This window comes from Podarcis liolepis, assembly GCF_965112155.1.
Source record: "Podarcis liolepis genome assembly, chromosome: 16".
In the NCBI taxonomy this organism is placed as follows: domain Eukaryota; kingdom Metazoa; phylum Chordata; class Lepidosauria; order Squamata; family Lacertidae; genus Podarcis; species Podarcis liolepis.
The window spans coordinates 38533099-38551068 of NC_139567.1; the positions used below are offsets into that span (position 1 = coordinate 38533099).

Genomic DNA, 17970 nt, shown 5'->3' on the forward strand with positions numbered 1-17970 from the left:
TCCCTGGGGAATGTGCCCAAATAATCCCCCTTGGGCCTCAGCTGAGCAGTTGTTTTTGAGAGGCTTCTCCCAAGATGCAGGTCAGGATCTTCTTTGCATCACTGGGGTATGTTGCAACTGTAATTTCATATTTTTGGGTCTTCTTGCTAATGGTGTTAGGGACCCTTATTGTCCTGTGGGGTCCAAGGAATTGTCTTCACCACTGTGTACTGCTTCTCAAACTGCTAAATGGATGACCTGCCTCCTCTCTCTCTCTCTCTCTCTCTCTCTCTCTCTCTCTCTCACACACACACACACACACACACACCCTAGTTTGGTACAGGCCAACCCGGAGGTCGCCATGGATTCCATCGTCCACATGACCCAGCATATATCATCGACGCAGCGAGCTGAGATCGTGCGCATTCTCTCCACCATGGACGCGCCTGCTTCAACGTAAGCAGGCAAGGCTGTAAGGAAAAGGTGCCCTGCCATTTTGCTCCTGCCTTCATCTATGTACCTTGGCTCCCAGCAGGGGAAATGCTGGGAAAGGACTTCTTAATTATTTTCTTCTTTTTTGTGTCTTTTTTTAAACTCAGACTTGAATTTCAGAGTAGTCATGCGAGACTTCAGGAATACAGGCTCCCCCCAGAAACGTAACTTATGGATGTCGTACCGTAGTCCCTATTTATTTCACAAAGTGTAAACTGGACTTGCATCTCAGTCACTGTTGTGACTTCCAATGAGATCATGAAAGGTACCCTGGTACCATGAGGTCTTAAATCAAGGGTGGGGCCGGGGTGTGACCACAGGGGCCTTCAGCAGAAACCCCCCACCCCAAGCTTTTCATCTCGTGTACACTTTTTGTCCATTGTGTCGGTTACTTGACTTTTCCCAACCTTCCAAATGCAAAAGATCCAGTGTTTGTCAGTCGTATTTGGCAGTGGGGTGGTAGCGCCACCCCTAAAAGGGAGGCCCACAACACCTCTTGCTGCTTCTGTTCTAAACTGGTTTAGACTCCTATCGTCTCTCTCTCCCTGCTGGTGGTGAGGTCACCCCCACTTCATGCACAAAGTTTAAATCATAGCCCTTTTTTTAGGTCATATTATTATTTCTCTCTGTGCACGATTGATTGGCCATCAGATGTTTCATTTCTGCGTTCATGCAATAAACCTAGGAAAGCCAGTCTGCAGGGCGGATAAAAAGCTCTGCAATGCTAAAATAGTCAGAAAACAGTGTTTATAAGAGGCTCCAGCCCTTGAGGGGAGAGGTTTCCCTTCGTTCTATTGGACTTAGAGAAATCTGAGGGCATTTCTGTTTCATATGAAAGTTATTTTGCAAGGTGACTGGGGCATGATCCCATCTGAAATCATTCTGCCTTTTGCAGCAGAACGAACAAGGGCCACCCCAGCTATATATCCCTTGTCCATAAAGTGTAGCACAGACTGCCCTCAAGATGATTCTGACGACATCTCCCATCAGTCCCTGCATCACGTGGCTGTGCTACCTGAATTGAGCGTAACTTTCCTTACAGCCTGGCTCTACCATGAAGCTTTCATGGAGAACAGCGTCTTGCCATTCAGTAAGGAGCAGTCAACATGGTGCTGTTCAGATGTCCCTGGCCTCCACCTCCACATCAGCCTCAGACATCGTTCTTGGGTGTGGTGGAAGGTATAGTTCAGCAATGTGGGAGGGCACTGTGTTGGCCACCCCTGAAAGTAGGGGGCATGGACTTGAAGTTGTTCCTGTACAGTAAACCCCACAGGTGCCTACCCTTGCCTTCAATTCCTTACATACTTTGCTGGCAGTGCTGTCAATTTGTAAGCTAGAAGTGGCACTTGCTTCTGTAAATCAACACTTGCGGCCTTGGTGGGTGGTGGACTGGCTGGCTTGCGCCCGAGGACCTAACCTTGAACAGGTGGAGCAGAAAGGTAAAGCTGAGCATCTCCTGCCCCATTGGGGTACAGGACACCCTTTTGTATTGTCTCTTAAGACAGGGGGGGTAGGGAAAAATGCAGCCTTGCGGGGGTGGTAACTGGCCTGCATCTAAGCACTGCCGGCTGAGCAGCACTTTCACCAAGGCGCCAATTCAGGGAGCTACGCTAGCGCAATAGCAGGAATTCACCTGCACACCTGTGGCCTTGCTTTTTTGGAGGGTCAGGTTGCCCATTGGCAGCAGGGGGATGGAGCAGAATACATATGCTACGCTCGGTCAGGCTTGCCTTCCCTACAGCCACCAGCCTCTGCTGGATCAGTCCAGTGGCTCATCTGGGCCAGCATCCTGTTCTTACAGTGGCCAATGAGACGTCCCAATAGGAAGCCCCAAAGCAGGATGTCTGACGGCTAACAAAGGGCCTACACACACATACACCTCAAATCTTGTGTGGGTGAGGAGGAAATAAAATAAAAGCATGGAGAGTGAAGGAAACCACTCTCCATTTATCCCTCCCCCCTACGATCATGAGCGTACCTGGCTTTCGGGAAGGCAGTTGAGGGGCTCTGGCAAGGTCCTAGAGCCCTCACACTCCTTCCCAAAGCTGGGCGAGCACTTCTTAGGCTTTGGGAAGGCGGTGGGAGGATTCTGGGACCCTGGCAGAGCCCTCACACCCCCTTCCCCAAAACCAAGTAAGCACCCCTCCACTTTATGGGGAGGGGCAGTTCCTGGCTTTCTGCGTTTGTGCATATACAGATGGACCTTTGGAAACCAATCCTCGTGTAAGACGCAAGTGACCCGCAATGCTACACCAATGTTAAGAGGAGATGCTACTCACAGGCTGGTGGATCCAGGTGTTGAGCCTTCGATGACACTTCCAGATGGGATGGCAGCCATTATTGCACCAGCTCACCAACTTGGGAGGGGGGGCGTTTCATGAAGGGGAAACACAGCATTAAATGAGTCACCCCACCACCATGCAATAAAATAATACTTTGTGCAAAATCAGTTTTAAGTAATGCTGTGTTCTTTCCCCCTCATTACAAGGAATTAAATTAATACACGTGTTCCAGCCAATTGCAAAAGGGGATGGGGATCAAATTTTGTAAGGTGGGGACATGCTAGATATGGGTTCTCTTGGAAGCCCTGTGGCATGCCTCTTTGGACAGATGCCTGGATCCGGGGGAAGCCAGCTCCAATCCAAAAAAGGTCTGCAAACCCACTTACCAACGAGTAAGCCTCATTGAATTCAATATATTTCCCTCCACAAAAATCCTATCCTGCCCTTCTTCCCAAAAGAGCAGAGGGGGGCAATCACCAAAGCATTAAAACAATTTTTAAAAAGCTATTAAAATAGCAAGTAATCTGAGACTTACTTCAGAGTGAGTCCCATTGAAAGGAAGAGCTGGCTACCACAAACTCAAGTCCCACTGCTTTCAGTTAAAGAAGCTTGCATACCCTGAAATGAAAGGGGGGAGATGGGCATGACCCAGTACCACATAGACACACATCCAAGAGCCAAGGTTCTTGACCGCAGTGCCCTCTGCCAAGCAGACATCCTGAGTGGGTTGCCTTGCAAGGGTCCCTAAGGCAGCTACAGGGTTATTGATAAAATATTGCAGTTCAGAAAATAATGGAAAGTGTCTGAAAAGGACAGCCGCTAAGGACTTTTAGCACTGTGCTTTGAACCCTATGGAAGGAGCTGGCTCCTAACATTCCTGAAAAAAGAGACTTTCGACCTGCCTTCTCATTACCTGCCTCTTGAGGATTCAATGCAGCTGGCACCAACTTGGGACCCTCCAGATGTTTTGGGCTACCATTCCCACTGGGAGTTAATTCAAAACATCTGGGGGCACCAGGCTGGCAAACACTGGTTTAGTGTCTTCCCTTTTTAAACAGCTTCTTGTTTACGTCACTAAAGGAAACCTAAGCCTTGCCCAAATACTTTCCAGGAGAGAGAACGTCAGCTGAGCGTAACTCTAGGATGCTAACTGTAGTAAGCGTGTGGCCACTTTTCTCTCTCTCTAAACGACACGTCAGAAAGGCCAAGGACTCGCGACCCAGCAAATCCCCACAACTGGTTCTGCACTGCCAGATGAGTCCCATTCCCCTGCAGCAATCGCCCAAGATGGAGGGGTTACCTGTACTGATGCACATGCCACAAAAAAAGAGCGCCTTTGTGCTCTCTGCTCTGCAGCAACCAGCTTCAATAATCCAGTCTGGTGACGATGCCGTGGCCTTCAAGTCAGCCACCCACCGTGTCTTGGGATCCTTGCCTTGCACTGCCTCCAAAAAGAACTGCGGTGGAAACAGGAACTCTAACCCAATGGAGGATTATCAGCAAATTTTAATAAATGCATCATACCTGCCGCTGGCCACACGATGCCAATTGGGACCAGGGTGGGGGCAGATGGGCGAAGGTGAGAGCACATGCTCTGGCCCCCCCATTTTCTGGAGAGAACAAAACATTTAAAACTGGGGTTGCCAACCTGCTGGGGCCAGCAAGCACACTGGAAATTTTGAGAAAGTGCCGTGAGCGCCAGTTACAAAATGGCTGCTGTGGGGGTGTGGCCTAACACAAAATGGATTATTTACTTTCGATGGGTAGCATATGAGGTACTGGCAGGCACACTGGTGTCGTGGTGAGGAGCCCTGATTTAAAAGATGCTGTTCTCATTAAGTCTGTAGCAGAAATACAGGCAGCGGAGGGGACAAGTGGAGAGAGAGCCCAGTTGAACCATCCGACAGAAGTATTAACTGATGTATGTCTTGGGACAACTTGTGGTGCTGATGTTTATTTCACTTACCTCAAGTTTCTTTTAATAAAAAAAATTCCAACCATCAGATTGCGTTGCGCTGTGAATTCCTTGACGCAGCTTCCGTGTTTTCAGAGTGCAGCAATTTCTGTCACAAAGCAGAAGCAAGAAATCAGGAATGCATTACCTTCAGACTCTCATGCAACCTTTAACACCTGAGGCTCCCCCTCCAAGAAATCCATCTCAGCATTTATGCCTCCCTCAGGAAAGATTGCAGCCAGAGGTGGATTTACAGTGGTACCTTGGTTCTCAAACGCCGTGGTATTCAAACAACTTGGAACCCAAACACTGCAAACCTGGAAGTAAGTGTTCCGGTTTGCAAACATTTTCCGGAAGCTGAACGTGCTCTGTTTTGAGTGTTACGCTTCCGACTTGAGTGCCACACTTCTGTTTTGAGGGTTACGCTGAGGTCTGTCTGTTTCTGCTATTTGTGTTTTTGTTTTTGCAGCTCTTTTTTGTTTTGTTTTTGTGACTGTGTGGAACCCAGTTCAGCTATTGATTGATTGTGTGACCGCAGTACATTGTTTATTGCTTTCATTTTATGGATCAATGGTCTCATTAGATAGTAAAATTAATGTTAAATTGCTGTTTTAGGGTGTGTTTTTTCAAAGTCTGGAACGGATTAATCCATTTTGCATTACTTTCTATGGGAAAGTGCGCCTTAGTTTTGGAACCGACTTCCAGAACCAAGGTACCACTGAACTATGAAACTAATGAAGCTTAAGCTTCTGGGTCCCTAATTCCAGAGGAACTCCAGAAGCAACTTAACATTTTTGGGTGTAGTAGACCTAATTTGAGTAGCATTGAACTGAGTATGGATATTTCAACAATCCAAAAGTTTGAGAGTCAGTAGCACGAATGTTGTAAAGGTGTGGTGATCTGTCACGGAACAACCCCACTGAAGAAGATAACAGTGGTTACCCAGACCTTGTTACCAGTTGTGAACCCCCATGCCCAAATGTAGGTCTACCACTGATCACAACTACTCACAGTCAAGCGCTCCATCGTTCCAGGAAGAAGAAGAAGAGGAGGAGTTTGGATTTGATATCCCGCCTTTCACTCCCTTTAAGGAGTCTCAAAGCGGCTAACATTCTCCTTTCCTAACCACTACACCACACTGGCTACACCACAATGGAAATGTACTCAGTGGTGCAATATGACTGCCAATACTGAGGTCTCTGGGAACCCAAACTTTCATTTACACCAGGGTGTTTCCCCTCCAGATGTTGTCAAGACTCCAACACCTGACAGCCCCAGCCATCAGAGCCGATGGGGAGTTGGGAGCCCAGCTGCAGATTTACAAAAAAGGAAATGGCAAGTTATTAGTTCATGTGGCCACAGATGAAACACTTTGGGGAAAGTACTGGTAAGAACAGAGACAGATTTTGGATCCCAGGCAGTAAGGACCTCTTCCAAGAAGAGCCTGACTGGATCACGGAGGCTAATCTAATCTGGCATTCGGTTCACAGACTGGCCAGCTAGATGCCTCTGGGGAGCCCATAAACTGGGTCTGAGCACAACAGCCCCTCTCTCATTCACTAGTGACCTCCTCAAACAACTGGTATTCAGAGGTGCATTGCCACCAGATATGGTGGTTATCATGGACTAGTATCCACAGGCAGCCTTATCCTCTGTGAATTTGTCTAACACCCTTTAAAAGCCATCCACGAGAGCAGCGAGAGTTGAACAGGTTCCTGTAAGGAAATCGAGCCACTGCCCTTTAGAAATCTAGTCAGTCCGGGGTTATGCCAGAGCCCTTCACTTTGACATTCTAGTTTGCTATGGTTTTGTTTTAGTTTTGTTTTTAAGAAAAGCTTATAAAAATGCTTTTCTCTTAGAAATTGCAAAGCAGTTCATAATACACATAGAAGCTATTAAGACCAATAAAACAACTATTAAAATGTGCAGAGAGTGACATCTTGTTTTTAACAACCCTGTTTGCTGTTTCTTGCAGACTAAAGTCATTGTGTGTGAGACGCTCACATGTAGCTTTATTTATTTGTTTTACCTGCCCAACCTACACAAAACAAGAAGTTCTGTATGCACTAACTTTCGGCTTTCTTTTTTTAAATTTAGCTTTGTGCTCAAAGGACTAGGGGCATTAAATGCAGAATGTACGTAAAAGTCGCAATATCCTGTACTGGGTACTCCCCACGGTCACAGATGTGTTGGATCAAACAAAACTCACCTCTTAACATTCAGGGGGTGACGGTGGCACAATTTCATCCATTAAAACGGTTTTACAAATGCCCCCTCCTTCTCTCTCTCTCTCACACACACGGACATTTCTCCCCCACTGTTACTCAACTGAATTTAATTGCAGGTATAGCTAATGGAACAGCTTCTCCCCTACTAGGCATACAAAAAGGGATCCGTTTACTCCAAAACAGGCTCCTGCGAGATGTGTATTTTGAAACCCTACACATAATTTTAGATGAAATGGTGTTAAATCGTATCAAATTAGCACAACAGATTCAATTCTGTGTGTTTGCTCTCACAGAACCAATATAAGCATTTGGGGAGTAAGAATTCGTACATACATAACAGATATAGAGATATATGCATCTGTATTGTGTGTGCTTAAATACATTAATCGATTTAACAAACTTAATAAAAGGGTGGAGAGAGAGAGTACCCCTACTGAACCCTGGAAATGCATATTTAAACACTTTAGCCTAAAAAAAAAAATCTACATATTAAAAATGCCCGGAAGGGTTACCTCCAAAGCGGCAAAAGCTTTCAAAAGCTGGCAGATCAAAGTGCTATCATCTTTTAATTTAAACCTTTTGTTGCTTCAACGGTCTTAAGAGGGATGAAGAGAGAAAAGATCAAAATAAAAACTGAAACAAAAAAACCACGGCTTTGTAGCCACATATCTCCCCCCTCCCCGTTCTCCTCCCATATTTCTCCCCCCTCCCTGCCCACCCCCACAAACCTCCTTGTTCGAATCCCTTCTCTCAATTTAGGCCGCAAAACAGGTCAGCTCCATTACCGAACAGCCTTCCCACAAATATTTAAAACAAATTGAATTGCACACCCAATACCCTTCACAATTACGGCAGCCACAATAACTAAATTAGCAATTCAACAAAATAATTGGAAATGCGATTCTCGCTATTCCGCCGCTTCCCCCCGGGCTTTTGCTGATCTGGGGGAGGGAGGGGGGGGACTCCGCTTTACTAATTCAGAAGCTAATTAGAGCCACACTTGTAAATGAAGTTGTTTGTCTGAAAGTTGAAATTCTGTGTGGTTTTATTTTCGGGAGGGGGGAGGGACAGGGAGGGCGTATCATTTCTGCTACACTCACCTCCTGTTTTTTGTTTGTGTTTTTTTAAAAAAAAAAATCAGTGCCGGGTTATCTGTTGTTGTCCTATTTTTTTTTAATAAAAGCTAATTAACAGAGGTATCACATATGGCTAAAGAATTGAGATTCTGTTGGGAAATTCGGGATAGCTGTTAATTGATGGCATTAAGGAGAAGCATTTGCAGGAAAGCCTGTTCTGTGGTTGCCCTTTTCTCGTAAAGGCAGTTTAGCCTGCCGCTCTGCATTCAGCCAAGACCTCCGGCACCAAGAAAAAGTGTGTCCTTGGGAGTTTCAGTCACTGGGATTTGGAGAGCGATTCTCCTACAGGCAGGCAAAGTGAACAGATTCTCTCGGAGTGATGAATCACTCCTTGGGAAGGGCCACAGCTCAGTGGCAGAGAATCTGCCTTGCCCACTAAAGGTCCCAAATTCAATCCCTGGCATCTCCAGATAGGACTGGGATTCCCCCCCCCCCCCGAAATCCTGGACAGCCGCTGTCACTCAGTGTGGGCTCTAGAGAGCTGGGTGGAATTGGACTCCGCCCCAGCCAGTAGGGCCAATGGCCAAGCACAATAGGGAGCTGTAGAGAGCCTATCAGCACCCACAGGACACCAGATTCTCCACCGCCATTTTAATAGCAAGCATAGGCTGCTGGAAAGGAGGGGAAGATCCATGCGTTTCGTGTTAAAAACAACACCCTTTACTTTAGGTGACATTTAATAAATAATAATAATAATAAAAAATAATAATAATTTATTTGTACCTTGTCCATCTGGCTGGCTTTCCCCAGCCACTCTGGGCAGCTTCCAACAAAGATTAAAAATACATTAAAATGTCACACATTAAAAGCTTCCCTGAACAGGGCTGCCTTCAGATGTCTACGAAAAGTCAGATAGTTGTTGTTCTCTTTGACATCTGGTGGGAGGGCATTCCACAGGGTGGGTGCCACTACCAAGAAGGCCCTCTGCCTGGTTCCCTGTAACTTGGCTTCTCGCAGCGAGGGAACCGCCAGAAGCCCCTTGGCACTGGACCTCAGTGTCTGGGCAGAACGATGAGGGTGGAGACGCTTCTTCAGGTATACTGGGCCAAGGATGTCTAGGCCTTTAAAGGTCAGCACCAAGACTTTGAATTGTGCTCGGAAAAGAAAGCGCCTTTTTGAAACTGTGAAGCATTTATTAAGTACACACAAGTCTTGTGCCCACATAGGACTGCATCTTATTTTTCTCTCTCTCCTGCACACAAGATGGAGAGAAATTAAGGTAAAAAAGGAAAGTAAAAGGACCCCTGGACGGTTAAGTCCAGTCAAAGGCAACTATGGGGTACAGCACTCATCTCACTTCCAGGCTGAGGGAGCTGGCGCTTGTCCACAGTTTTCCCAGTCATGTGGCCACCATGACTAAACCCCTTCTGGTACAACGGAATACCATGGAAACGTTGTTTACCTTCCTGCCGCAGCGGTACCTATTTATCTACTTGCACTGGCATGCTTTCCAACTACTAGGTTGGCAGGAGCAGGGACCGAGCAATGGGAGCTCACCCTGTTGCGGGGATTCAAACTGCTGACCTTCTGATCGGCAAAGCCCAAGAGGCTCAGTTGTTTGGACCACAACGCCAGAAATTAGTCACAGTCAGACAGCAAGACCTGCCACTGGAAGCAGTGCTGGTTAACTTCTGTGGCCGCCAAACCACACATTTTGGAGAGGGGGCTGGCGACAGGATCCAGGGCTGGGAGTTACAGGAGCAAGCTCAGATCTCTGCTGTCTGTCCTGGAAACAGACCATTCCTGCCCCGCTACCGGTGGAGAGGATAAGAGAACCAACCTCAGCGGATGAAACCAGGTCGAGACCCAGCAGAAGCCTCCTTGCTTGCGTTCCCCAGGTATCGCACCACCCAGGTAAGGGGGGAAAGACTGAAAGCCTGCCAGGACGCTGATAAGTAAAGATTCAAGGGTTTGAATTTCTCTTCTCCCCACCACCCTACCTTCCACTTATCTCTTTGAACAATATGAAACAAGCATTTTCCATGCTTGCCTTTTAATATGCCTGCAAAGAAACTCAGAAGCAACAGGGGGTAACTTTAAAAGACTTGTGTCAAACAGAGAAGCAGGCATCACACACACACACACACACACACACACACACACAACCTCATCGAACCACAGCAAGGAAAACCCTATGCCAAGAACAGGTGCCAAGCTAGCAAATTCCCTATTCTCAGCCACAATAATAGCAAGGATTTATAAACAATACCTGGGAGAGAGGGCTCCAAGCACAAAACAAGGATTCTTTCTGTAATCCTCTCAAGAACGCCCATGCTGCAGGCTGAGGGACTGAGGCTGGCAGGCGGCCGCTTGCCTAAAGTCTAGGAAACAAGCATGGAAGAATGTCAGTGCACCAGAAAAATGAGAGAGGAAGAGTGTTTCCCTTCCCCAACTTCTGTTATTTGCCTACGGGAGCCTAATGAGTTCAGGGCCAGATGAAATTTGGAATGAAAATCCCTTGGCCCAAATTGGGAGGATCTGTTCTATAGTAGTGCTGGTTCCCCACCAGCATCCATTTCAATCTTAAACCTGCAAAAATGGACTTTAAGCGCTGTCAGGGTGGGGCCATTTTCACAGGGCTAGACCCACCATCGCTCAGGACCCATGAGCTGGATGGAATCGGGAGCTTCACAGGTGCCTTCTGTTCCATGCTGACATTGTGTCCATTGTTCATTGATGGGCGATGCGAACAACAAAGGTCCGTATAGTTAAAGCTATGGTTTTCCCAGTAGTGATGTATGGAAGTGAGAGCTGGACCATAAAGAAGGCTGATTGCCGAAGAATTGATGCTTTTGAATTCTGGTGCTGGAGGAGACTCTTGAGAGTCCCATGGACTGCAAGAAGATCAAACCTCTCCATTCTGAAGGAAATCAGCCCTGAGTGCTCACTGGAAGGACAGATCCTGAAGCTGAGGCTCCAATACTTTGGCCACCTCATGAGAAGAGAAGACTCCCTGGAAAAGACCCTGATGTTGGGAAAGATGGAGGGCACAAGGAGAAGGGGACGACAGAGGACGAGATGGTTGGACAGTGTTCTCGAAGTGACCAACATGAGTTTGACCGAACTGCGGGAGGCAGTGGAAGACAGGAGTGCCTGGCGTGCTCTGGTCCAGGGGGTCACGAAGAGTCGGACAAGACTAAACGACTAAACAACAACAAACAACAACAACAACTGCAGAACTCAAAGGGACCACGAGGGTCATCTGGCCCAACCCCCCTGCAATGCAGGAAACTTCTGCCCAGCGTGAGGCTCAATTGTAGCTCAATACTGTCCTCACTGACTGGCAGCAGCTCTCCAGGGTTTTCGGAAAGCCCTGCTTGGAGATGTCAGGGACTGAACTCGGAATCACTGAGCTATGGCCTTGGCTTATTCTGTTAAAAGCTAGGAATCTTCCCCCTGCCCCCACATTTTTGAAGTTCCCCACTTCTAAGCTATTTTGTGTGTTTTTTTGTGCTGTGAATCGCCCTGATATCTATGAGTCTAGGGCGCTATACAGTGGTATGTCAGGTTAAGAACTTAATTCGTTCTGGAGGTCCGTTCTTAACCTGAAACTGTTTGTAACCTGAAGCACCACTTTAGCTAGTGGGGTCTCCTGCTGCCGCCGCTGCACAATTTCTGTTCTCATCCTGAAGCAAAGTTCTTAACCCGAGGTACTATTTCTGGGTTAGCAGAGTCTGTAATCTGAAGCATCTGTAACCTGAAGCATCTGTACCGCTGTACACATTTAATTAATTAATTAATTAATAATCTCATCTGATAAGTTTCACACATGTGGAGAGGCCCCACTCTCATCTCAACACCTTTTATCATTCAATGGCTCACAACTGAACAGGGGGGAAACAAAAACCTTTGTGCTTCAGAGATGCCTGATGATAGCAGGGCTTGCCTTGAGCCTTTATTGTTTTACTCTTTTGTAAACCACTTTGAAGTTTTTTTTTTAATACAATCAAGTGGCCTGTGGATTCTATGAAAATAAATAACAACTATGCCCCATAATTTCCTTAAGAGAAAAAGCTAAAAGAGGGGACAGAGGAACAAAATGAAAGCAACAACTTTAAAACAAAGATTATTCTTTAAAACAAACAAAACAAAAAAAGGTAAATCACTGCAGCCATTTCCAGAGGATAAAAAAAACACCCATATATGGCAGACTGGAGATCTGAGGCTGTGAGGCAGCTGTTTGGTTAAGGCTAAGGAAACAAACACAGAAGAGTGCTCACATGGCACCATACTGACATCAAGGCCGGGGCCAGGCAAGTCTTCCTGGAAAGCGGCATTCCACCGTTGGGGTGTCACCACCAAGCAGGCCCTGCCTGGGGTTACCACCCTCTTGCTGCACCTCAATCGACACCCTTTTCACGGGGGGGGGGGATGGGGTGCTGGGGACCGACCCTAAGCCCTTCTGGGTGCAAAAGCACCTCCTCTATCGCTGAGCCCTCCAGTTTTAACGCAGAGTGGTGGCCTTGCTTATTAAATGGGTTGTTATCTCATCTGTCCTTCAATATCTCCAAAAGGCACCTAAGCAAAGATGGTGATAATATGCAAATGTCTTTAAATTTAAATTGATTCATTAAAATCAATGCACTGGTTAAAAAGAAGGGCAATTAATCAGCTAAAATTCTTTAATTGGTTGACAGCTCTACTTCATTATCCACTGTGTATAACCAGTGATTATAGATATAGATTGTGTGTCTGTGTGTGATATTGCTGAAAACACACACACACACACACACACAACCTGCCAAAACACAGAAAAATCCCGAGTGTGTGTATGTACACACACACACGTACACAAACACACACACACACACACACACACACACACACACACAGAGTAATTCTAAACCATTGCAGTACTGAGTATTTGTGTTTTAATATCCATTTCAAACACCAGATGAACACATATTTCTCATTGGCATATATATATAGAGAGAGAGAGAGATGATGATGGTGGTGGTGGTGATGATGATGGTGCATTAGAGAAAATCTAGAGGAAGGGGTCCCAGCGGTCATCTGGTCTGAACACTGGCTCCATGCTGGGTTCACAAATGCAAGATGCAACTAACAGGTCCCTTGCCCCCCTCTCTTCCAATCTATAAGCAGTGATGTAACCCTGAGAGAGGGATTCAGCAGAAGACCCGTTGCTTAACCAATTAGCAAACACAGGCTCATAGGACTAAGTCAAACCCACTGGCCCATCTAGCTCAGTACTGTCAACACAGACTGGCAACAGCTCTCCCAATGTTTGAGACTGGAGTCTCTCCCAGCCCTAACCTGGTGACGCTGGCGATTGAATCTGGGACTTTCTGCACGCAAAGCAGATGCTGTAGGCATAGAGCTACCGTTCTCCACACCACTGCAGATTCATAGAATTGTACGAGTTTGAAGGGACCCCGAGGGTCATCCAGTCCAACCCCTGCAATGCAGGGGACTCAACTAAAGCATCCGTGACAGATGGTCATCGACCTGCTGCTTGAAAACCTGCAAGGAAGGAGAAACCACCACCTCCCAAGGGAGACCGCTCCATTGTTGAACAGCTCTTATGGTCAGAAAGTTCTTCCTGATGTTCAGCCAGAATCTCATTTCTTGTAGCTTGAAGCCACTGGTTTGAGTCCTACTCTATGGAGTTTGAGAAAACAAGCTTGCTCCATCTTCCATCTATTTGAAGATGGCTATCACATCTGCTCTCAGTCTCTTCTTTTCCAGGCTAAACATACCTGTTATGTCAGAGATGTCGTTGGGCTGGGCTTCCAGCAGCCCCAGTTGGGGGTCAAGGATGATTGGAGTTGTAGTCTGGCAACATCCTGCAGGCCGCAGACTTCCCAGCCCTGAGTTTGGTTATTACAAGAGAAAAGAGAGGAATATGGGTGTGACACAGTCCACATTGCAATCAACAGGCTTGGGGGTTATTTTGCTTGTTTGTTTATTTATTCAATTTAAATGCCGCCCTTCATTGTTTGCAAGATGGCATAGGGAAGAGATTCCAAAAGCCTTCACTTGGAAACATGGTCCTACTCCTGAGGTCTGCCTGACTTGGCAGAAGAAAAGATGCGAGGCTGGGAGACAGTATTAAAAGAGGTGGTCTTAAAAACCGGGTGTTTTGTAAACAATAGGAAGAGTTAAGGAGGAATTGTGTCTCGAATTAAATTCGATAAATAAAACCATTCATCGGCCCCAGCTACTGGAACTTTGGGAAATGAACACTGACGTGTCTCCCTGGGTTCTAGGAAGCTGCTGTTATTTCCTAAAACCCAGGGAGACAGGATGATGTTGTTGATATGCCTCCCATCTGGTCGGGTTGCCCCAGCCACTCTGGGCTGCTTCCAACAAATTAAAAACATTAAGCACAGTAAAACATCAAACATTAAAAACTACCCATATTCAGAAAGCTGGTCTACCTTTCTCAGGTGCTGTCTACACTGAGTGGCAGAAGATTTTAGATGGGGACAATTCCCAGTCTTACCTGGAAATGGAACCTGAGACCTTCTGCATACAAACAAAGTGCTCAACGACTGATCTTTGGTGCTTTTCCTGCCATTACTCGACAGCATTTTGCATCCTGTGCTTCTCTCTTCTCCTCGTCCAACAGTACCCATCTAAAGTCTCACGTCCAACCCCAAAACAGCTGGCTGCAACCTAATTTCACACCCCAGTTCTTAGCTTTACCACTTATAGTTTTAGCAAAAGGATAGACCATGACTCTCAAAAACTTTCCCCAGGGTTGGGGGGCCATGCAACTAAATCCAAGAATAGAAATATGACAAACTCTGAAGGGGTCTACAGAATTGTTGTTGTTGTTGTTTTAAAAGAAGTTTATGCCAGGCAAATTTTGACTCTTTGGAAAGCTGGAGAAAATGGGAGGCAGTGGAAGGGGGGGGGAGCGGGCAAAAATCAATGTCCTTCTCTAAGATCTACAGCTCTGGCTTTGCTGCAAATGCACATAAAGATTTATTCATCCATGCTACATACATTTTCTAAGACAAAAGTCAATACTCACCTTGACACAGATACTTTCTGCACCCTAGAGGGGGCGGGGTGGGAAAAAATCTTCGATTTTCTGGTGGGGATAACTGTCCTCGTTCCGCCACTTGGAGAACCCACGTTAAGATAGAATTCACACTGTCATTTCATTTCCTGAAAGAAGCTTCTTGAAACAAGCGCACACAATTTTTATTTTTATTTTAAATTTAGGGTTACCATCTGGGGCCGAGGGTATCTCTGTAGGAGCAAAATCCAGCTCTGTCAATATGCCACCTTTCTTCACATTAAAAAACAAACAAAAGCTAGCAAAGTTTCTAGTCCATATGCCTGTAAAAAAAGAAAGAAGGGGGTGTTCTGTTTTAGCTTGTGTTCTGTTTTAGCTCAAGTCACAGCTAGAATTACAGAAAAAAACTGAGCTTCACTGCATCGGAGTGGCCACACAGCAGAAATGGAGGGGGGGAAGTTCTAATTATTATTTTTTAAAAATGGTGGCACTGCCAGGTGGGGGCAGACACCCAGAGCCCCACACAGCAGAATGAGCAGGAGAGGGCCCTGAATCCAGCAGGGCTGGCTTACCATGGTTTGAAGTGAAGTAATGTGATTAATATACCTTACCATCTAAAGAACTGTTCTGGCCTAAGTCTAAAATTGCCTGAGTGCACCACTGTCCCAAAGGCTCAAGGCAGACAGAAACAGTTAAAGCTGCAAAACATGCAACAGAACCCACAATTTTAAAATACCAACCTGTCCCAGGTTCCGCTCGGCTTCCAAAAACAAACTCGTCACCTCACAAAAATTGCTAAGGAAGCAGCAAAGGCCCCTTTCTAAACAACAAGTGGGAGAGTGGACACCTTCCTACCTTCTTGCCTTTTCTGAATCTTGTCAAAGCATCACTTTCACACAGGCCTGTCCAAAGCTACAAGGCAGGCAATGCAACTTATCAAATCTCTGTCGAAATGAAGGAGATAATTAATTGTTTCAGTGTTTAGCAGCTAGAGAGAAAAGCAAAGGGTCTTTTAACTGGCCAGCAGCTTCATTTTCAAGCTTCCCTCTCCTGCCTTTATATATATATATACAATCAAGAGGACTAGAAACCCTTCCCTCCCTTTTAAACGAGAAACTCCTCCTTTGTTCACTATGGCTCTAACGAAATTCCTCAAGCTTCAGGGATGTGGATGAGTATCAGGAAGGGCAGAATGGTGATGAGGTTGGAACTAGCTGGTACATGGGCAGGCAACCTAAGGCCCGGGGGCCGGATCCGGCCCAATCACCTTCTAAATCTGGCCCACAGACAGTCCAAGAAACAGCGTGTTTTTACATGAGTAGAAAATGTGTGCTTTTATTTAAAATGCATCTCTGGGTTATTTGTGGGGCAGAGGAATTCGTTCATTTTTTCCCCCTTCAAAATATAGTCCGGCCCCCCACAAGGTCTGAGGGACAGTGGACCGGCCCCCTGCTGAAAAAGTTTGCTGACCCCTGAGCTGGTAGATATAAGTTCTATCCAATTAGATTTCAATAAGCTCTATCCAATTAGATTTCAGCTACTCCTCAATAAACACAAGGTTATGTCATCACACTGTTTACATTCCCTCTCAAGCTGGGTTGCTGCCATTGCTGACCAACATTTCATCTTGGTGGTTTCTCCTAAGCTATGGATGCCCTTGCCAAGGGACACTAGCTCCAGCCTCAGTGACTTTCCACCGGCAGGCAAAGACATTTTGGCCCCAAAGCTGCCACGTAACTCATCTGGGTTCATGCAGAACACTCAACAATGCATTGCTTTAAATTGTGGTTTGCGGGGTCAACTACGAGTTCTCCCACAGATGTTTGAACAAACTGTGGCTTGTTTCTCCAGAGCTCGGTTTGTTTTCCAGGTGAGCTTAACTCGTGCTTTCGTAAGCTTGTAGACAGATGCCTACAAAAAAATGTCTGAGGCCAACAGAAGACTGATGGCCAAACAAAACCATGGGTTATGTACCGGTTTCACAGGGGATACCAAACCATAGTTAAAACCAACCAGGTTTTGTAAGCCTATATGGCTTCAGAACATGGTTTCCTGAAAGCAAACCAACTCTAGTTAAGCAGATCAGTTGGGTTCACACGAAACACTAAATCACAATTTCAAAAAACCATGGTTCCAACCAGGCCATTGTTGTTGAAATTGGTGTTTGCTGGTAGTTTTTAGTTATGTCTTACCTGCCTTCATTTTAGGCTTAAAAAACAAAACAAAAATTAAATAAAAAATACAGAAGTACCGGAATACTGTCAGCCGCCATCAACACCGTTTGGTGGGAAGGAGGAGCCTCAAGAACTTTGGCGAAGAAATGGTGGAGAAATGTTTAAAAATAAGGACTATTTGCAAAAATATTGTAAATTGTATGAATGTTAGAATGATGCAGGATATAAAGATAATATGGCATTAGTGACATAGCTGAAAGGACTGTGAAAATAATTGGTTTATAAGAACAAAGGTGAAACCTGAACAATATTATGTCAAGCTTAAATATTTGATAATAAAGGGAAGAATCGGAGACATAATAGCTGAAACGTATAATCTAAAACAAGTTTTGAGAGAAGGTGAAGCATTGCTGAATAAGATTTTGAAATGGGAACACAGAGAAGGGAGATGTGAGGAGGTCGATGAAACAAGTAAAAGAAAGATAAAGTTATGGAACATTGGATGTGCGTTTTAATGTTATTGTGTGTTTTTATGTTGTATTGCTGTATTGTTTTCTATGCTTTTTCTTTAATGTATTGTAATTTGTTTTGTTGTCTTTCTTTTTTCTGTAATTTTTAAACCCTTAATAAATATCATTTTTTTAAAAAAAGAGAAATGTTTAAAAATAAAATACATTCAGCAGCTAAAATGAACCGTGAACAGAAATGAGCCCCACTACATTTCAGGTTGCGCTGGACCT

At 45.6% G+C, this 17970-nt stretch overlaps 1 protein-coding gene and 1 long non-coding RNA gene across 16 annotated transcripts in view; one reads left to right on the forward strand and one right to left on the reverse strand.

Annotated features, from left to right (window-relative positions):
- The window catches only part of ACACA (acetyl-CoA carboxylase alpha), a 205724-nt gene extending 200968 nt beyond the window's left edge, over positions 1-4756 (forward strand). For all 11 annotated transcript variants that reach the window (XM_083479726.1, XM_083479718.1, XM_083479727.1 and 8 more), the window contains one exon: positions 313-4756. In XM_083479726.1, the coding sequence (XP_083335852.1) occupies positions 313-439 (127 nt within the window). In that variant the 3' untranslated portion in view covers positions 440-4756. The remainder of the gene's footprint in view (positions 1-312) is intronic.
- LOC310695529 lies at positions 2804-17388 on the reverse strand. 5 transcript variants are annotated; one of them, XR_014520116.1, is made up of 4 exons: positions 15912-17388; positions 13789-15158; positions 10281-10392; positions 2804-4816 (listed from the first exon to the last, which is right to left on the reverse strand). It is a non-coding gene; the product is annotated as an uncharacterized lncRNA (long non-coding RNA). The 5 variants fall into 5 exon arrangements; XR_014520117.1 differs by having other exon boundaries at positions 13789-15379; XR_014520118.1 differs by having other exon boundaries at positions 15269-17388.
- Between the last annotated feature and the right edge of the window lie 582 nt (positions 17389-17970).